Source organism: Ovis aries, chromosome 12 (genome assembly GCF_016772045.2).
Source record: "Ovis aries strain OAR_USU_Benz2616 breed Rambouillet chromosome 12, ARS-UI_Ramb_v3.0, whole genome shotgun sequence".
Taxonomy (NCBI): domain Eukaryota; kingdom Metazoa; phylum Chordata; class Mammalia; order Artiodactyla; family Bovidae; genus Ovis; species Ovis aries.
Genome location: NC_056065.1, coordinates 67815358 through 67837963, shown reverse-complemented (window position 1 = coordinate 67837963; position 22606 = coordinate 67815358). Strand labels below are relative to the sequence as shown.

At 39.1% G+C, this 22606-nt stretch overlaps 1 protein-coding gene across 3 annotated transcripts in view; it reads left to right on the top strand.

Annotated features, from left to right (window-relative positions):
- Window positions 1-22005, top strand: part of KCNK2 (potassium two pore domain channel subfamily K member 2) — a 239101-nt gene extending 217096 nt beyond the window's left edge. For all 3 annotated transcript variants that reach the window (XM_042229207.2, XM_012187747.5, XM_004013881.6), the window contains exon 7: window positions 18332-22005. In XM_042229207.2, coding sequence (XP_042085141.1) covers window positions 18332-18649 — 318 coding nt within the window. In that variant the 3' untranslated portion in view covers window positions 18650-22005. The remainder of the gene's footprint in view (window positions 1-18331) is intronic.
- The last annotated feature ends 601 nt before the right edge of the window (window positions 22006-22606 follow it).

The window sequence follows — 22606 nt, the reverse complement described above, 5'->3', positions numbered from 1 at the left end:
TGCTAAGTATTAAGATATGTGATTTGATAAGTAACACCCCATTTGAGGGGACAAATATAACAATGACCATATGTGCAAACACTTATTTTTTTTCCTTCCATCATTGTACACACAATTTTTTTCTTTGAATAGCAGTTACCATCTTATCTATCTTATATCCTTTGAAGGGGCAGGCTAAATAGTTTCTTTGTTTCAAAATATCGGCCAAGTAGCATCCCATGGAACACCTTTCTCATCACAAATTAGGTCATCAAATTTTAAGGGAGAAAAATGCATAGATTATACCATGTGTCATGTGCCACCAGGATGTTGGTGACAGAGATTTTCATGGCCACGCCCCATCTCATTACTTTACTTTTACAAAAACTCTTATGATTTAAGAATTTTGGTTTTATCAAAGTAATCATATTGCTGATATCCAATAGCCCATAAATTCGAATGCACCAGAATATGCTAACAGCAAGGGAACAAGCGAGCCCCTGTCCCCTAGCCCATCAGGGAGATCAGGTTCTTCCCCTGGCATTCCTCCATGGAACAGGGACCAAGTGAAGGCCCTAGGGGCATCCCATACAGAAAATGTTAGTAGCCGCTTAATAAAAATAAATGAAACTAGAATTGTGTTTCTTTTTTCTGCATTCCCAAGAATTTTTTGTCAACATGTGGTGCGTGCAGAGAAATTAAAGCCCAGATCTGACAGTGTTATTCTCTGTTGCCTATTGTTGAGTTGCCTCAAGTTCGGAATCTTTTGATGACCATGATTTGTGCATTCATGTAACTTGGGCCCTACCTCCCTTTCAGGTCTCATCTTGTAGATTCACTACAATCTTGCCACACGGGTCTTCTTTCAGTAGTTCTCTGATTCAACCAGACTCTTTTTTTAACACATGTCCCTTCCCTTCTTACACATGGTACCCTGGCCTTGAATGTTCTTCTCTACACATTGTCACCTTGCTGACTACAGAGCTGCTTCAGATCTCAGATCAAATGTCACATCTCTGCAGACATCCCATCTGACCTCTTTAATATGAATTATTCCTCCTCTTTGTATGCACTCTTCACCTTTCTTATCTTGGCTTAACTGCATTTAATCATGATTTGTGATTAGGTGTGAGTATTTATTTATGAGGTTATCTTTCTCACCCAAGAAGTACCATGAAGTCAGTAGCTTTTCTTCCAACCCCTTTCCAGTGGGTCTTTGTGTCATGGCACACTTCATTTGAAATTTATAGCATTCTCCATAATCCTGTCTACCATCCTCTCCTCTGTTATCTACCCACCTCCTTATGACATCTAAAATTCATTTGGCTTCTGGGACATTTATTCGGCAAAAATTTAAAAGTGTTTACAATATGCCTGTACTGTGTTAGGCAGTTGACATAAAACAGTACACACCATGAAACTTAGAAAACATAGTGCTTTGAATGATGTTCCACTTTTAGTAAGGAAGATTCTACTTATAAACATCAGTGTTGAATTTACTTAATAGAGCAGGAGTTTATGACCTTTTTAGTGGGTCACATCCTCTTTGAGTTTGTTAAGAGCTCTGATCCCCTTTCACAGTGAAAAATGTTCAAATCCTAAGTGCATATACAGTTTTAAGAGGTTCGACTAACTCATAAAGATCATGGTTGGGTGACATTTCCTGAATCAATCATGTTCTTGGAATGTAAAAAATATTTACATTCTCTTCCTAAACTATGGGATAGAGAAGGACAAAAAGGTGAAAAGGAGGATAAAGAAGTGAATCACAACTTCTGTCTCTGGAGGAGGGGAAGGGAATGGATGGTAGGAGAAAACCTATTCTCATTGCTGCCTGATACCATAGTTATGAAATACTGGTCCACAACAACAGTCTGTGTGAATTCTCTGAAAGTATTTTGAGAAGTGGGGTCTGCCCACACATATTTTTAAAGTTAAAACCTAAAATATTTTATTTTAGGTTAAATAATTTTCATTGTAGGTTAATTTCAAGGGATTTAATTATCAGTGAACTTAAACACTGACATTTAACTATGACTATTACGTGGGGGTTTCCTGATGGCTCAGTGGGTAAAGAATCCACCTGCCATGCGGAGACACAAGAGACCAATATGTCAGTTATGTTTGTTGCTCTTTCGTTGCTAAATCATGCCTGACTCTTCTGCGACCCCAAGGACTGTAGCCCACCAGCCGCTAGGCTCCCCTATCCATGGATTCTCCAGACAAGGATACTGGAAGTGGGTTGCCATTTCCTTCTCCAGGGGATCGTCCCAACCCAGGGATCGAACCTGCATCTCATGCATTGTAGTCTCCTGCATTGCCAGTGGATTCTTTACTGACTGAGCCACCAGGAAAGCCTTATATACTTCTATTAAAAAATAATAATTACAGAGAAAATCATGAATTCAAACTGATATTCCCAATTCCAATCTAACACAAGAGTTCCTTCTAATCTGCCTTTTTTTGTATTTGTAATTACTTCCTCTTACAGCAAAATACCTAATCCTTGTTATTCCCAATATTTTTTTTCTTCCTGTATATAGCCAGGCTCGAATTGCCTCTGCTGCACCCACTCCCAGCCCCAGGGACGCTCTCTCCCTCCTGCTTGGTCTCCAGCTGTATACCCTGGACTTACTTGTGGGGTTGTCCTCCTTACCCTACTCAGGCTCTGAACCCCACACTGGGTGCCACTCCTTGTGTGGGTGCTCCCTTCATGCTGATCTAGCTCTGACATTTCATTCTGGTACCAAGGCCCCCTCCCCAAACCCGTCACACTGATGTCTCCGCAGTTCTGTTCATCTAACTGCTTTGGGGCTCATTTGTTTAGAAAGGAAAATGCAAGAAGAAGGGAAGCAAAGCTATTTTTTAATACACAGGTCTCGTATTCCTTATGGCTTCCCTGCTGGCTCAGTGATAAAGAATCTGCCTGCCAGTGTAGGAGACTTGGGTTTGATCCCTGGGTTGGGAAGATCCCCTGGAGAAGGAAATGGCAACCCACAACGTATTCTTGCCTGGGAAATCCCACGGGCAGAGAGCCTGACAGGTTATAGTCCATGGGGTCGCAAAAGAGTCAGACATGACTTAGGGAGTACACAGCAACTTGCATTCCTATAGGAACATAAAGTACCCTTTTGTTATAGGTAAACTACTGTTAACTCCAGATATCCTAAATGAATTTTGAAGTGTAATTACGTGTTTTGGTTTTATTAATTATATAATGAAGATATTTTGTGGAGAGTGCCTTTAAGGTTTTCAGCCCATCCTTTCATTTGAATGGGTTTTTTTTTTTTTTTTTTTTTGGTACAACTATACACGTTTAGTTTAAGGAATTAAATAACAAACAGATGATGACCACCTCCCAGCACCACCCCCCAAAATCACCCCCCTCCATCACAGAGTGTCCACACTTACTAACAGACACATATCTAGTTACTGTAACTCAATCATATAAAAGTGTGGAGAATTGTATTAAAACGTATGTAAATTACTTTGCTTCATGAATTTTAATTCCCATATTTTTATAACATAATAAAATGTTATTTAAGTTGGATGAGCTCTGTAATATAGGTTGTTAAAGTAACCTCAGACCAGGGGGGAAGCTTTCAGAGGTGTTCAGTGGAGAAGGAAATGGCAGCCCACTCCAGTGTTCTTGCCTGGAGAATCCCAGGGACAGGGGAGCCTGGTGGGCTGCCGTCTATGGGGTCGCATAGAGTCGGACACGACTGAAGCGACTTAGCAGCAGCAGCAGCAGCAGTGACACAGAACCAGTATGTTCTGTGTTATGCTGCTGCTAAGTCACTTCAGTCGTGTCCGACTCTGTGCGACCCCATAGATGGCAGCCCACCAGGCTCCCCCGTCCCTGGGATTCTCCAGGCAAGAACACTGGAGTGGGTTGCCATTGCCTTCTCCAATGCATGAAAGTGAAAAGTGAAAGTGAAGTCACTCAGTCGTGTCTGACCCTCAGCGACCCCATGGACTGCAGCCCACCAGGCTCCTCCATCCATGGGATTTTCCAGGCAAGAGTACTGGAGTCGGGTGCCATGGCCTTCTCCAAGTATGTCACTACAGTAACAATAATTAAGAAGCTGAGTTTACTGTACAACAAGCGAGTATCTGATTTCACAACCCCACCTTATTATGAATGCAGTTAATAATATACATTATCCTTTTGCAATTTTCTATGAAAGATAAAATCATGGTATTAGTATTATTATCCTTCTTGACTTTTTAAATTAAAACTATTGTACTTAATCTTTACACAGTTGTGTTAATATGTGTGGTATTAAGAAGTGGAGAAATTGCTAACTAAAAAAGATAGCTTAGATTAAGGAGACCTTATGAATATTACATATACTTTCCTGAAAACGAGAGAAAAACATCATGTATTGTTCTGTCAAGATAATGTGACACTTTGTAATCCTTTCAGTTGTTGGGTGTGTGGTGTTTTTTTTTAACCTGGTTGATAAAGAGAATACTTTGACTTGTTCTTTTAATAGTACAGTTCAACAATACAACGAAATGGGAATACTTCAGAAAATGAATTAATGATAATTGTCAGAAATTATAGTCTAGGCAACCTTTGAAATCGGAATACAAAGTAGGCTTCAAATTATTTTTACATATTTAACCAGAGGGATGATTTCAACTCAGCTACTTGCTTGTAATATTTAACTTTCCTCAAGTCATTAAGGTAGATAAGTTTCTGATTACTGAGAGGAGTAAATTAAAATCCACTGTCCAAAGGGTCAGGAGAAAACATTGGTCAAAGACAAGAAAAACCTCTTAGTGTTATGTCTGGCGAAGGATGTTATTTAATGGCTGTTAAATACTAAATGTTCAGCTTTGCTTTATATCCTCAGGGAAAAGGTTTTCTATTCATGCTACTCTGATCAGTTCTGCCTGTAAATAGAATTTTTTTTTTAAAGAAAACTTGAGGCTAAAGTATTATCCAATATTTGAGTTGGCTGTGGGTAATTGTGAAAACTTTACAAAAACCTTCCAACATTTCAGAAAAAATTTCCCCATCCAGTTATGACTCCATAAGAGGGATTAGCTTGCCTATAATGAGTGATTATTATTCATAGTTAATTGAGTGCACATAGGAAGAAAAAGTAAAGCCAATTAGAACAGAAAATATGGGTAAGGCAGGGTAAGATCTCCAGGGAAAAATCTTTTAGAAAAGATTGTAGCTCTGAAAAAAAAAATGTTCTTGTACATGAAGTGATAATGGGGATGGAGTGATGCAAGGAAAATGATTGTTGGGAGGGACTTTAAAGAAGGAAAATCTGAATTATCTTATCACAGAGGACCGGCAGAGTTGCCGCTACCAGCTTTCCAAATCATGCCACCAGTTTCTACTCAGAAGTAGCTGCGTGCAAATAATTGCTGAGATACTCATCTTTGGAAATGGGTACTTTAGAATATTAGCAAATTTTTATTATTACTCATCTATTAATGATCAAAACCCAAATCTCTATAAAGAGGATCGTAGAAATTCAAAGCTAGTAAATAGTTAGGCAAAGTGGGTAGTTATAATTCTGGTGAAAAGCTGACGGCAGAGAACACTTTCCGATATAAGGCTTTCCGATATAAGGGAAAGGTACAGAGGGCTAAAGATTTGTTCAAGATGGTGGAGTTTGGGGTGATTCTGAGGGTCATAGTGAACTAGAGAGTTAATGTAAATAAATGATTAAGGTTAGAATTTTTCTAAATTTGAGGAGTTTCACAGGTTTACTGCTTATCAAGAGTCAAAGTAGCATTAAGACTTCCTGTCAAAGAAAGCCCTAGATGCTTCATAAGGATTGCTAGTTAGTAAAGAAGATGTTAGTGATTCTTCCCTTGAGGATAGGGAAGCCCAGGATCCAGGATAAATCTATTAAGGTATTATTATGCAGAGTGATAAGAACAATAGGAAAGATTAAGGAGCCAGTAAGGAGAAGGGCTCAAAATTCTCTAAGCCAGGCTTCAGCAATACCTGAACTGTGAACATCCAGATGTTGAAGCTGGTTTTAGGAAAGGCAGAGGAACCAGAGAGCAAATTGCCAACATCCGCTGGATCATAGAAAAAGCAAGAGAGTTCCAGAAAAACATCTATTTCTGCTTTATTGACTATGCCAAAGCCTTTGACTGTGTGGATCACAATAAACTGTGGAAAATTCTAAAAGAGATGGGAATACCAGACCACATGACCTGCCTCTTGAGAAATCTGTATGCAGGTCAGGAAGCAACAGTTAGAACTGGACATGGAACAACAGACTGGTTCCAAATAGGAAAAGGAGTATGTCAAGGCTGTATATTGTCACCTTGCTTATTTAACTTCTATGCAGAGTACATCATGAGAAACGCTGGGCTGGAAGAAGCACAAGCTGGAATCAAGATTGCCAGGAGAAATATCAATAACCTCAGATATGCAGATGACACCACCCTTATGGCAGAAAGTGAAGAGGAACTAAAAAGCCTCTTGATGACAGTGAAAGAGGATAGTGAAAAAGTTGGCTTAAAGCTCAACATTCAGAAAACGAAGATCATGGCATCTGGTCCCTTCACTTCATGGCAGATAGATGGGGAAACAGTGGAAACAGTGTCAGACTTTATTTTGGGGGACTCCAAAATCACTGGAGATGATGACTGCAGCCATGAAATTGAAAGATACTTACTCCTTGGAAGGAAAGTTATAACCAACCTAGATAGCATATTGAAAAGCAGAGACATTACTTTGCCAACAAAGGTCCATCTAGTCAAGGCTATGGTTTTTCCAGTGGTCATGTATGGATGTGAGAGTTGGAATGTGAAGAAAGCTGAGCGCTGAAGAATTGATGCTTTTGAACTGTGGTATTGGAGAAGACTCTTGAGAGTCCCTTGGACTGCAAGGAGATCCAACCAGTCCATCCTAAAGGAGATCAGTCCTGGGTGTTCATTGGAAGGACTTATGCTGAAGCTGAAACTCCAATACTTTGGCCACCTCATGTGAAGAGTTGACTCATTGGAAAAGACCCTGATGCTGGGAGGGATTGGGGGCAGGAGGAGAAGGGAACGACAAAGGATGAGATGGCTGGATGGCATCACCGACTCGATGGACATGAGTTTGAGTGAACTCTGGGAGTTGGTGATGGACAGGGAGGCCTGGCGTGCTGTGATTCATGGGGTCGCAAAGAACTGAACGCGACTGAGTGACTGAACTGAACTGAAGGAGAGGGCCTGGAGAAGGAAATGGCAACCCACTCCAGTATCTTTGCCTGGAGAATACCATGCTCAGAAGAGCCTGGTGAGCTACAATCCAAGGAGTTGCAAAGAATCGGACACAAGTGAGTGACTAACACACAAGGAGAAGGGAAGTTCTTCACAGGTGGCGCTGGTGGTAAAGAATCTGCCTGCCGGCACTAGGAGATGCAAGAGACATGGATCCAATCCCTATGCTGGGAAGATCCCAAGGAGAAGGAAATGACAACCCACTCCAGTATTGTTGACTAGAAAATTCCTTGGGCAGGGAAGCCTGGTGGGGTCACAAAGAGCTGGACCTGGCTGACCATGCACGCACAAGGAGAAGGGAAAGGAAAGGAAGATTGATTTAAGGGAGGATCCGTACAAGAAGCATGATGTTCTTCACTGTGAAAGAAGACATTGGCAGCATCATAGGCTTCTTAGAATGCTGAGGAAGCTCTCCAAAGACTAAAAACTTTGGGGAAATATGCTTTGAACCTTTACTTCAAATAAACCTGGCCATGTCTCCCTTCTGAGGTAAACAAGATTATCCCAGTACTGTCACTAAGAAGCAGACTCTTTCACTGGAGTGTATATTCAAACCATGATTGATTGTCATTCATTCGTCTCAGTTCAGTTCAGTTGCTCAGTCATGCCCAACTCTTGGCATCTCCATGGACCTCAGCATGCCAGGCCTCCCTGTCCTTTACCAACTCCTGGAGCTTGCTCAAACTCATGTCCTTTGAGTTGGTGATGCCATCCAACCATCTTGTCTTCTGTCGCCCCCTTCTCCTTTTGCCTTCAATCCTTCCCAGCATCAGGATCTTTGCCATTGAGTCAGTTCTTTGCATCAGGTGGCCAAAGTATTAGAGCTTCAGCTTTAGTATCAGTCCTTCCAGTGAGTATTCAGGACTAATTTCCTTTAGGATGCACTGGTTTGATCTCTTTGCAGTCCAAGCAACTTGCAAGAATCTTCTCTAACACCACAGTTCAAAAACATCAATTCTTTGGTGCTCAGCTTTCTTTATGGTCCACCTCTCACATCCATACATGACCACTGGAAAAACCATAGCTTTGACTAGATGGACCTTTGTTGGCAAAGTAATGTCTCTGCTTTTTAATATGCTATCTAGGTTTGTCATAGCTTTTCTCCCAAGGAGCAAGCATCTTCTGATTTCATGACTGAAGTCACCATCTGCAGTGATTTTGGAACCCAAGAAAATAAAGTCTCTCACTGTTTCCAGTGTTTCCCCATCTATTTGCCATGAAGTGATGGGACCAGATGCTATGATCTTAGCTTTTTGAATGTTGAGTTTTAAGCCAGCTTTTCCACTCTCCTCTTTCACTTTCATCAAGAGACTCTTTAGTTCCTCGTTGCTTTCTGCCATAGGGTGGTGTCATCTGTTTATCTGAGGTTATTGATATTCATTTGTCTAACAAATGCTTATTGAACTTCCACATGTATACTCCTCCAGGTTCTGAGAATACTGAATAGTACATGGCAGACAAAACCTCTCTATTACCATGAAAGAGCCTCCCTGGTGGCTCAGGCAGTAAAGAAGCTGCAACTCACTCCAGTATTCTTGCCTGAAGATTTCCATGGACATGAAGCCAAAAGAGCATTTAAACTTGTAGCTGTAATAAGTTGTGATGAGGGTAATGTCAGGGAAGTACAGAAGTACAGGCTTATGTAGATACAGATATCAAGTGATCTGATGTCTAGAGAATCAGAGAATGGCCCCATAAAGATGTCTAATTTAGGATGAGTAGAAACTGTCCCAGGGAAAGACTGGGAATCAGCATTCTGGATAGAGAAAATAGTAAGTAATGAATGAATGAAAGACAAAGAGTGGTATGTTTGAGTAAATGAAAGAAATGTTCAGAGACTTCCCTGGTGGTCCAGTAGGTGAGACTTTGCCTTCCAATGCGGAGAGTGTGGCTTCAATCCCTGAGCAGGGGGCTAAGATCCCAAATGCCTCACTGCTAACAGCAAAACAAACAAACAAACAAATAAGCAGTATTATAACAAATTCAATAAAAATTAAAAAACAAATGTTCAGAATGGCCCCAGGAGTAGACTTCTGAGAGGGTTGAAAGTGAGGATTGAGCTGGAACAGTAGGTAAGCCTTGAAACATATGAGCCACTTTAAGGAATTTGATAACCTCAGCTATGCAGATGACACCACCCTTATGGCAGAAAGTGAAGAGGAACTAAAAGCCTCTTGATGAAAGTGAAAGAGGAGAGAGAAAAAGTTGGCCTAAAGCTCAACATTCAGAAAACGAAGATCATGGCATCTGGTCCCATCACTTCATGGGAAATAGATGGGGAAACAGTGGAAACAGTGTCAGACTTTACTTTTGGGGGCTCCAGAATCACTGCAGATGGTGACTGCAGCCATGAAATTAAAAGACGCTTACTCCTTGGAAGAAAAGTTATGACCAACCTAGATAGCATATTCAAAAGCAGAGACATTACTTTGCCATCTAGTCAAGATGACTAAGGTCCGTCTAGTCAAGGCTATGGTTTTCCTGTGGTCATGTATGGATGTGAGAGTTGGACTGTGAAGAAGGCTGAGCGCCGAAGAATTGATGCTTTTGAACTGTGGTGTGTGGTCATGTATGGATGTGAGAGTTGGGCTGTGAAGAAGGCTGAGCACCAAAGAATTGATGCTTTTGAACTGTGGTGTTGGAGAAGACTCTTGAGAGTACCCTGGACTGGAAGGAGATCCAATCAGTCCATTCTGAAGGAGATCAACCCTGGGATTTCTTTGGAAGGAATGATGCTGAAGCTGAAACTCCAGTACTTCGGCCACCTCATGAGAAGAGTTGACTCATTGGAAAAGACTCTGATGCTGGGAGGGATTGGGGGCAGGAGGAGAAGGGGACGACCCAGGATGAGATGGCTGGATGGCATCATGGACTCAATGGACGTGAGTCTGAGTGAACTCCGGGAGATGGTGATGAACAGGGAGGCCTGGCGTGCTGCGATTCATGGGGTCGCAAAGAGTCGGACACGACTGAGCAACTGAACTGAACTGAACTGAACTGAAGGAATTTGGACTAAGTGAAATGAATGTCAACTGTACGGTTTATGCAGGGGAAATAGTTGATTGATTTGTGTTTATTAAGGGGCACTCTGGCTGCTGTGTGAAGAATACACATTTGGGAGATAGACTTAGGTCAGCAAAACTTGTTAGGAAGCTGCTGAAATAATATAGATGAGACAAAATGATGGATAAATAGTGTTAGCAGTGGGAACAGAGAGAAGTACATGGAATAGTTAGAAAGAGGTAAACCAGCAAAACTTTGGGTTGATTTGGTGTTGATTGGGTGAGAGGAAGAATAAAGGATTAGCACTGAAGTTCCATTTAGGAAACTTGCTGGTTAATGGTGCTATTCACTGTGATAAGAAATTAAGTAAGAACAGGTTTAAGAAGTTAAAGGATTTCATTTGGGAATGTGCTGTATTTGAGATGCCTGGGGTCCATCTAGACTGAAGCTGTTTCATAAGCAGTCAGTTTTACAGATACAGAATTCAGTAGGGAGACTTGATCTAGAAATACGTATTTGAGAGTTGTCAGTAAATAGATTTTAATGGGCATGACTGGAAGAATATGGTTATCCAGGGGAAATGAGAAGAATACAAGCCTAAGGTACAAAGGTAGAGGAGGGTGAAAGGAAATGATCCCTCTAGGTTGATAGAGAATTAACCTGAATGGTTTTAAAAAAAGAAAAGAAAAACATGAAAATGTACTGATTTGGAAATTAAGAGCAAAGACTGACTGGGAGGGACGGAGTCTTCACCAATGCCTTTTTTTGCTACAAAGACCAGGCAAAACAAGGACAGAGAATGGTGCAACTCCATTTAGTCACAAGGATGAGAGCGTTTCCAGTAGCGTTTAGAAGGCAAGCGACCTTTTGTAGCACTCCATTTTCAGATTGCCGGGCTGTGAGAATTAAGTGAATGTTAAGAATACATGGAATACAGAGGAAGATCTCTTCTTTGAGTCACGTGCATGAGCTGCAGGCAATCCCCTAGGAGCTATTTCTGCTCAGGTTGGAGTCTTCAGCTTTGTTCTTATTGTTTGTAGATTTGCTTAGTTTTAAGGAGATGACATACTTCAGTATTTGAATAAGTTCTTGAACAATTTTTCTAAAGACCTGATGAAACAAGCATGCTTTAATGCATAAGGATTCATTGTAATTATCCATAAGCATTAACATTTCAATGGAGGAAAAATTTACTTATATAAACGTACTGATCTCTGGACCTTATTTTTTAACGTCTTTGAAATCAAAAGAGCACCTTCAGAGTTGGAACGTATAATTTTATCATCATTTAAAAATATGAATCTGTTCTTTAGGATACGATGTGCTATTTTATGAATAATGAATTCATTGGTATAGACAGTTCTCTCAGGTCAGGAATGTTTTAGACAGATGGGAATAAGTAACTATGTTGGTGGCCTTAGTTTTGTTTTTGAGAGACTCTCCTTTCTTTTCTTTCTTTTTCTTTTTTTTTGCTTTGAGTTTGAATTGCTGTGTTCCTTGTCTAGTATCGTGAAGAATAGCAAAAGCAGAAAAATAAGGGCACAATAGAGAGGAAATAGATCTCATTATTGAACTGGTAAGTGCTCCTAGTGCATTTTTTAATGAAGAAATTTTCATTCTTTTCAATATCTTTAGGAAATTATGGTGGTAGATCCTCACCATAATAACCTGCTCTAGGGTGGATTTCCACATAATGTGAATTTGCCTTGCACTCCTCCCAAAGATGTTTATCCTTTAGAATTAACAAGATTTTCCTGGTGAGGCAAAACAATATGCTGGAGTTAGACCTCCAAATTTGAATCCTGGCATATTCATTGCATGTCTAAAGTTTTTTAACCTCTCTAGCCTCAACTTCTTCTGTGAAACAATAAAAATCTTCCCCACAGAGTTGTAAATATTAAATAAGTTCATATTTTTCAAAAGAACAATGCCCAGCACATAGTGGGCTCTTATCTGTGCATAAAAAATTTACTCCTTCCCACTACATGGACCTATATTAATAATGAGAGTCCATTTTATTATGACTTATACATGTTTATTGAGTGATACAATAAATTCACTATTATATTTTACAGTATTTGTTTAGCTGTAATAATGAGGATAAGGCCAACACAAACAATCTCTTGCCTTGACATTCATTTGAGTGATGAAATATCTCATTCAGTGTCTCTGACTGGGATGATTGGCCAATTGAATTTTTATGTATGTCTCCATTCTCAAGCACCTCATGCCTTAAAGATCTCCAGAACTCTGGGTTGGTCCTCCTGTAGCACAGAACTTGGACCATGCTGCCCTTGAGTGCTTAGAACCTGCGAATTATATTCCAGGGGAAAATGTCTCATTGTTTTTCAATTCTGTATCATTTATTCTATATCTAGTACTTTTCTTTAAGCTGTTTAAGTGCCCTTAGCAAACCATATCATCATTACCCAGTGTTATCATCATAATCACTAACTGTGCAGTTCTTTATGTTGTAAGAACACAGACACCCACACACATACACACACATGCACACACACACCGTTTGTTTCTCCTGAGAAATAGATTATTATAACCTTATTTTATAGATAAGGAATCTGAAACTCAAAAAAGGTTAAATTGCTCGGCTGCAGGCACCCAGCTAAGTGACAGAGCTGGAACTGGAGGCTTCTTCTCCCCTCTTGCTAACCCCTCCTATCCCTGTTTGATGATATTTCCAGCTGCAGCCCTTATGACCTCCAGAGATGGCATTTCCACCCCTGGGAACTCCAGAAAAATTAGGGGGAAAAAAACACAACATTGTCTCTAGAAGCAGTATTCTACCAGCGTCTGCCAGAGATTGAGTGCAATTAAAGATGAGGAATTAAAGAGTTATGAACTCAGACAAGTCTGAGCTTTACTTGTATTTAGGCTTTTACTAATTTGCAGGAATCACTAATTTGTGGAAGCACCTTGCTCTGCAGAAAGCTGTGTGTCGTCAGTGCAACCTGAGTGATCATGGTGACTTCAAGAAACCTGCTTCTGGAGAAAAATCAGATGAAGTTAAGGAAAGCTTTCACTTTTCAGTCAATTTTTTATGACCAATTAAATTTCCAGTCACGATAGAGATGATTAAAATCTCGAAAAGAGTTTCTACGCAGGTTCCATGATCTGGTGTGTTTTTTGCTGTGAAAAGACAGAGGTTACCTCAGTGTGCAAAAAGAGGAAATAGTGGGGTGACTGGGAACCTTGAGTCTGAAGAGAGTAGGGATTAGATGGAAATTTCAGCATCCTCAAAGTCTGAAAATATATGTGTCTTTTGACACAGTTTTTCCACTTCCAGTAATACTTGATCACATTAACCAAGATATGGGTATAAGAATATTCACTGAAGTATTATTTTCTATAGCAAAAAAAGACAAATGAAAAACAAACCCTTATTCATCAACAGGGGCATGCCACATTCATCATCCTGTGGAATGCTGCTGCTGCTGCTGCTAAGTCGCTTCAGTAGGAAGCTAGTATAAACGATGAGGTGGTGTGTGTGTGTGTGTGTGTGTGTGTGTGTGTGTGTGTGTTAGTCGCTTAGTCGTGTCCAACTCTTTGTGACCCCATGGGCTGTAGTCAGAGTGGGTTGCCATGTCCTTCTCCATGAGGTAGTATAATGACTACTCATAGGAAAAAAGAAAAGACTAAAATTGGCTATGTGAAAAAAATCCATTTGCAAAACGGTATGTTTAATATAAGACCATTTTTGCAAAAATATTAATGGTCACCAAAAGGGAGGAGGAATGAGGTTAGAACAGAGAAGAAGGACCAGTGGTGGTATGCATGCTATCCTATGGCTCTAGTTATCATTCAGCTGCGAGATGACAGAGAACATGAATTTGGGGGCCATATACTCATTCATTTAACAGGTATTTCTTAGAAGTCAGCCACATACCAGGTACTCTCCTAGGTGCTGGGATATACATAGAACTTACATCCTAGTTGTAGGAGGTAGAAAATTAGCAAATAAAAGTATTAACACCTGCATTTTAGATACACAAAATCTATTATTAACAATAAGAGGATTTTTATTGAAGTATAGTTGATTTACAATGTTGTTTTTATTTCAGGTGTACAGCAAAGTGATTCCATCATACGTATACACATATCGATTCTTTTTCAGATTTTTTCCCTTATAACTTATTACAAAATATTGAGTAATGTTCCCTGTGCTATATAGTAGGTCCATGTTGGTTATCTATTTTATATATAGTAGTGTGTATCTGTTCATCCCAAACTCCAAATGTATCCCTCCCTCTAAATTGGGTGATTGGGATGGACATATACACACCACTGTATATAACATAGATAACTAATAAGGGCCTACCATATAGCTCAGGGAACTCTACTCAATACTCTGTAATGACATACAGGAAAGGAATCTAAAAAGCAATGGATATATGTATAGGTATAACTGATTCACTATGCTGTACGGCAGAAATTAACACAACATTGTAAATGACGACTCACCAATAAAAATTAATTTCAAAAACAGAATAGACCTAATTTTAGGTCCATCAGTTTTGACAGTGCCTCCAGACTTGAGGCATGATTTAGGGGCTTACTCAGATGGATGTCCTCTAAGAAAGTGATTATTTCCAGTTAACCAGTCATTTATGGGAAGAAATTGAATACAGTAGTTAATTCTTACACTTTTCACAAACATTTATTTAAGCAAATATTAGACTCTTAGCTCTTTTCTTTATAATATGAACCATACTATTAATATAAGCTCATAATAGAAAATAGTATATTAGTGTTTTTTCTTTTTACACTTAGAAAATTATGAATTCTCAAATAGAAAAGGTTAATTCCTTTTTAATAAAATCATTGGTAAGATGGGAATAAAAGTCATATGGAATGTTTAGTTTTTCATCAATAGCAATTGTTTTATTTTAAACAGCAAATTTCACACTGCTTGAGATTATCCATTTGTAATGTAAACTAGGAGAATTTAATGATATGTTGGACAATGATAACTGTTTTGTTCAAGACCATATTAATCAGGTTCTCTCTATAAGCATACGGCAATTTTAAGTCTTTAAAATTAAATCACAACTGATAGAGAAACAACTGAATCTCTTAACTTTTTTTACATTAAAGATATTTATTTCAAAACTTTATGAATAGTGTTTACTTATTAATTCAGTGCAATTCATCAAATTTCTACTGAGTGCTTTTTCTGTTCCAGACACTAGATGTGTTATATACACCAATGAATATAGTATAGACCCTAGACTCAAAAATGCTTAGTCTAATAAAAAAGACAGCTGGGCAAACAGAAGAAGAATATAAACAGTTGGAGGGTTTATTTATAAGTGTGTTTGGAGTGATTCAGCATTTCTAACCACTGATCGATACTGCCTAACCAGAGAGTTTCCCCAAGGCAGAATTAAACTTTCAATAATTGTTTTTGGAGCTAAGTGCAGTCACGCACAGTCCCTTATGGGAAGAGTAAGAATCTTCAGGCTGAATTCTTATAAAATTAGCACTTCTTTTCCTGTAGATTCCCTCTAAGATGCCTCAGTGATTAAGGAATGCTTGATCTTGCGAATTATGTGTGCCACGAACTTCTCATTTTTCCATTTTTGCTTTTTCCCAAAACCAGATCTGGAAAACAAGCAATTATTCCTTGTTAGGACAATATAAGTAGAAAGTGGACTTTTTAAAAATAAAAAGTAGATCATGAAATGCATGCATGTATGTAATTATGGGTGGATGCAGAAGAATTGATCTGCTATGTGCACCTTCCAAGGATATTTGAACAGTTCCATCTTGTGTAACACCCCCTCCCCATCCCACAACCCACACACATATCTATGACTTTCAGTGTAAATATTTAGAACCTCACTTAGTTCCATCAGGCTGCTATAACAAAATACCACACACTGGGGATCTTATAAACAACATGTATTTCTCACAGTTCTGGAGATTCAAAATCATAGTGTCAGCATGATAAAGGACTCTCTTCCTGGTTTGGAGCCAGAACCTTCTTGCTATGTCCTCACATGGTGGAAGGGGTAAGGGAATTTTCTAGATTCTCTTTTGTAAGAATGCTGCTCTCATTCATGAGGGCATCACTTTATGACTTAAGCACTTCCCAAACGGCCCACCTCCTGAGACAATCACCTGTGGAGTTAGGATTTCAATATATGAATTTTTAGGAATTCAAACTATAGCAGAAACTGTCAATTATGTTTCCCATATCAAAATTTAAAACAAAAAGCAACAGAGGTAACACAAGACCAAACAAAGCTGTAGTTATTCACTTGCCAGGTCAGGAGATGCCCACATCATTTAAAAAGTGAGTGAAGTGGGCCCCCAAAGCAGCAGTGCTACCAATGATGGATGGGGGACTTGTCCACCTTAGGAGATTATTCTAGGAAGTCTTCTTGATGACTGAATTCTTGTTGATTAAGAAAAAGTTTATCATGGGATTGGTCATTGTTCTGTTTTAGGTCACTAAAGTACAGAATCATTTTAAAGAGGTCAGAGAACATTATTATGCACATGCTTGAAAGGGAAAGTGTTAATCGCTCGGTTGTGTCTAACTCTTCGTGACCCCACGGACTGTAGCCCACCAGGCTCCTCTGTCCATGGGATTCTCCAGGCTGGAATACTGGAGTGGGTTGCCATGCCCTCCTCCAGGGCATCTTCCCAACCCAGGGATCAAACCCCAGTCTCTTGCATTGTAGGCAGATTCTTTAGGGCCACATGGTTAGGACTTGGCAATGTTTTTTTCTTTAACCTTCAAACAAAGGCTACATTGCAGTTGAACTACATTAGTCCAACCATCTTGTTAGGAATATGCTATAAAGATGCCTGTTCTGTTATAGCCACGCGTTCCAGGAAACAAACTCACTCAGAGGGACAATGCAGACAGTGGAGTGCAGTTTATTACACCGGCGGGCCCAAGACAGAGTCTCCTCTTAGCCGAGGACCCCGACCAGCATTTGTGAGAATCTTTTATACCCCATGTGCACGTGTCTGAACCCACCACCCCAAATTCCTTGAGACTTACATAAACCAAGGAAAATGCAATCCCAGTAACCCCAGCGTTCACGTGCTATGTGCTCATGTGCTCAAACAGTCAAACAATTGGCCAATAATCAATAAGCCCGAGGTTACACTCGGATAGATACAGAAAAATTTATGGCCTGTCTGGAGGAAAGGGTGATTAGTGTATGTTTTCTGTTAGGCAATGAGTAACCTAGATATGCTCTTCAAGGTTCTCCTGTCTGGAGGGGGTCTTATCCTTCTGTTGTTGTTTTCATAGGCACTAAACACAGAGTGCAGAGTCCATTGGAAAGGTGGCCGAGCATGGTCAACATGAACAGGCCTAAGATGGAGTCCAGGCCCTATGAATTCCTTCTTCAGTTCTACAACTGATGAAATGGGAGCTCAGACAGGTTACATTAATTAATTCCATAAACATTCATTGAGGAACTATTTCTTGGAAATTCTCCAAATGGGCCTCACAATAAATTTGTCAGTCCTTTTCTATTTGCTTTCCCTGGAAGCAGAGACAAAACATTTTGTTGCTTATTTAGTAAACAGAGGATTCCTAAATGACAAGTATGGGGTTGAATTCAGAGTTCTTGCACTCACCATTTCTGGTTTCTAAAATCTGTGTTTACATCCAGAGCAAATAGCATCGCTGCTATGAGAACCAAGTCACCTGGGTTCACGTTTCTGTCTTGCTGCTTCTCCTATGTCTTCCTGACTTCTTCACATTCAAATACTTCTTAAAATTACAAATTAAAAAAAAACTCACAGAATTTTAAAAAGTTAGAGATTGCCTTTTTATAGCATCAGTGACAGGACTCATCTCCAGAAACAAGGACATCTAGTACCTCTCATATAATTTGGTTAATAGAGTTTAAGCTCATAGATTCATTTTTAGAGTCGTATCTATATAAAATAGAATCTTGCTCTTCACAAATTGCACAGTGACCTCAATTCTCAGATGGCTCCTTTTACAAAAAGCTACAACCTCCTTTTCAAAGCTTCCAAATACAATGATCAGAGGATAAAGCACACAGAATGTTGACTGTCCTGTTGGTATGTCTGTCTTTTCTCTGCATGCGTGTTCCAGGTGGGAGAGTTCAGAGCCCATGCTGCTGAGTGGACGGCCAACGTCACGGCTGAATTCAAGGAAACCAGGAGGCGGCTGAGCGTGGAGATTTATGACAAGTTCCAGCGCGCCACCTCCATTAAGCGGAAGCTCTCTGCAGAACTGGCTGGAAACCACAATCAGGAGCTGACTCCCTGTAGGAGGACCCTGTCCGTGAACCACCTGGCCAGCGAGAGGGATGTCCTGCCTTCCTTACTGAAAACAGAAAGTATCTATTTGAACGGACTGACACCACACTGCGCGGGCGAGGAAATCGCTGTTATTGAGAACATTAAGTAGCCCTCTCTTTGAAGAGCCTCAGGCATAGCAATTAGGTGAGGACTTCTATATGCTCTTTATGACTGTTGCTGGTAGCATTTTTAAAATTGTGCATGAGCTCCAAAGGGGGGAAAAAATAGATACACCCATCATGGTCATCTGCCATCAAGAGAATTTGGAATTCTGAGCCAGCACTATTTTTGTTTTTTTTTTTTTTGATGATGCTTGTTGAACAGTCCACTTTCTTTGACAAGTGGAGAAAAACAAGCGATGTCTGATGCCTTTTTTGTGCCCAGACTGTTTTGCTCCCTTTTCCTAACGTGCCATAAGGCCTCAGAATGAATTATAATTGTTTCTGGTAATAATGTAGCTTTGAGGGATCAGTCCTTACTTTTCAGGGTCTACCTAACTGAGCCTAGATATGGACCATTTATGGATGACAACATTTCTTTTTGTAAATGGCAAGAAATTCTTATGCAGCCTTTTACCTAAGAAATTTTCTGTCAGTGCCTTATCTTATGAAGAAACAGAACCTCTCTAGCTAAGTGTGGTTTCTCCTTCCCTGCCCCACCCCTAGGCTCAACTCCACAGTCCTTTTCCCCACAACTCCCGTTTGAATACCATACCTTGCTGGAAACAAGTGCGTAAAATGACCCAAGTGATGATACCTGAAGAAGGAATAGAGGCCAAATTAAATGGACACTGAAGCAACACTCAGAAACCCTAGCGTTATAGGCACTGCAGAGAAATGAGGTGCAAAGATGGCCCCTCTGAGTATTTATTTGACTCGGGTACCAATGGTACATGTATACAGTGTAATTACCAGGCCAGTAAAATTGACTGCTCCCAAACAGTCCCTTCTTTTCCTGGCAGTATTTAAAATTTATCATTTATTACTAACTATGTATGTATATGTGTATATATATATATATGTATATATATATACATATATATACACACATTTTTTTAAAGGTGGAAGAAGAAAATCTATCTATCTATATATATCCATAAGTGATCTGACAAAAGAAAACTGTTAAAATGGATATTATTGAAGATGAATTTAGACAATTGGTGTGAATTGCCACTCAGATGACATGAAGAGAGCCAAACAATGTGTTATAAGCATTTGCTAATAAACATTATACTGCCAGCATCTATCTGTTTTCTGATGTATGAAAGGCTTATATGGTTTTCTTTCCCTGGGTAACTTGTGCCCGGTGAGGGGAGGGGATGCGTAGGCAGAGCTGGGCATGGCCCTCGCCTTCTGTGGGTGTACCTCTGGAGTTGTGGCTGAGTGTGAGAGCAGAAGCTGAAACTGGATCACTGTGATTTTGCACATGGAAAAATGCAGATTGCAGGCATAATTCATCTCTGACATTAGAGAAAAAGCTGTTATAGCACAATTTAAATCTTGAGAGCATTTTTTTTTTTTTAAGATAGAAAAGGCTGTTAATCCTCTTTAGTTTAATTTTATATCCTGCAACTCTTTGGAGGTTTTCAGGATTCAGAAGAAATTCAGTAAAGGCACCTAGTAGATCGCTCCTCTTTCTTTTATTTTCATACATAGATCTGCTGTACATTGTAAATAAAATTTTTAAAACACAGAAAGAAAATGATTTCCCTAAATATAATTGCAAAACATGACTTTTATTCTTGGGGGTGGGAGTATTTGAATAAGTGGCATTCATATTAGGGTCTTAAAAAATAAATCCAGGATCTTAAAAAAAAAGGAACATTTAACAGATGCTTATTTTTCAAAATTTAAGCTAGAAATGTAAATATTCAGCCAACTTGTTGACGGTACTTTTATAAACTTAAGAATTCTAACCAAAATTTTGGAAAATCAGGCTCTTTTAGAAGGAAAGCTACACCCATTTCCTCGATAACTATTCTGAAAGTTCATATGGTGGATTGCACCATGTATAAACTGTGAATTGTGTTGACAAATAAAGTTTGTAATTAAAGTCAGCATCTTCTGAGTCTCCTGCTTGCTACTGAGGGTTTGGATCTGATCCTGGCTGTGCAGAACTCCAGGATGTCACAGTCCATGCTGAGTTTTTGTGGCTCCTTTGTTCACAGTATTCAAGAAATATTTTTGATGCAGTATTTCCACCCTTGTTAAACACATGCAAATGTTCTTCTTAGTGGCTGTTAATCAAAAAATTAACCCTGAAATTTCACTTTTGAAATATGATATTTTAAAGAGCATATAAATTCAAGATTGTTTCTATTACATTGTTATGTCAATGTCTTATTTTGTCATTGTTAGACCTTGTCTTGACCTGCCTGAAGTAATTGGAATGCTGAACATGGGCACCTGAATGTTTTGTAAGGAGGAAAAAAAAAAAAAAAAGTCAAACATCCTGGCAGTATTAAAGCTTAAAGAAGATAGTTGCCAACTAATCTTCTAGACCTCATACCCCCAATATTTGGACTATATACCTTGTCAATAGCTTACATAAATTTAATTTTTCATTCCCAAGCACCTTGATATTCAGTAAATATCCTAAAACTGGTCCCCAACATTATCCTTAGAATTGGGGGAAATCTAAGGAAGTATGTACATACCATAGCAATTTTGTTTTTCAAGCTTCATTTTGTTTACCTCTTGTGGAGAGAACGTTGATTAACATTTTGACATAACCTATGAGTTTATTTTTAAAACAGACTAGTTTAAGAATAAGTGGTTTTGCCCTGAAGGATATTTGAAAACAAAAAGTACCAAGCCCAGCAAGAGTTAGGAACTCTCTTATCTGGAATCAGACATGGATTCTAGACAAGGCTTTTTACCTGCCGTACAACTAGTAACTGTAAAATGATTATTTTGGAGTTCTTTTAATTTATTACATAAATCTATGTACTCTACTACCATAGTTCATGTCACACAGCCTTTTTTTCCCAATATTTCATTCTTTCAATATAGGAAAAAGTGAAACTTCTAAAGCCAAGAGGGAATTGAATAATATGTCATGACCTTCAAAAAAACAACAGGCCATAAGGCTTGGTTTCTTTCTCAAATTCTAAGGCACACATAACATACATGAAGAACTAAATCCCACCTCACTCTGTATAAAAAAACCTGTAGATTGCTTTGATTCTGAAGGCTAGGAGTTCAAAGAGATCAAGAAAACTTTACATGGAACACTAGAAAAAAAAATGTAGACATTCTGAATATTTGAGATAGCTATTTACGCCTAAGAACTGGAGGCCTAGATCAACTTTTGTTTTCCTTTAAAAATTGTTTGCTGTTCTAGTAAAAATCATAAGTTATTTGTGGTTTGCGTTCCTTATCAAAGTGTGAGTATAAATTTGCTTTTGTATAAAGTAAAAGATGTCTCTATTTGAATACTCATAACTGCATTAAAATTAATATATGACTTTTGCTTCAGCATGACTTTACTTAAAAGGGTCTTTTCCAGAGAAACTTACCGGTCTTGCAATATGCTCATGTGTTGGTTCCAAGATGGCATGGAGTAACCTGGTTACTTTGGGTAGGAACTTTTGAGAGTAACTTATTGTGGCTATCTTAATAAGGGGAAAGCTTCATAACTCCATGAGCCACCTTCATCCCACCCTACCTTATACAGCTTTTGTCACACATGAAACTTTCCCACCCAGATCTCAGCTACCCCTTCTTAAAAGACAAGGATTAGTTCCAATGACCAGGACTTTTGACTCCGCTCTTTTGTTTGACTCAACACCATTTGTTCACTAGGCCCCACTTCTTCTTATATATCAAAGATTCATAAAACCATTTATTTTCCTAAGATTAGCCTTATAAAATACATTCACTGTTTTATGCTTGTCTCAGTTTACAACTATTTTTTTTCCCTCTTATCTGTCATTCTTTTCCAAGTTATTGATACTTCGCTGCATTGACAGAAAACTCACTGCGTGGTCTTTATTCTTTTTCTTTGCCCTCTCGGACTTGGATTCTCTCTGAGTTCCATATTCATCTAGCTAACTCCAGTTGGATTT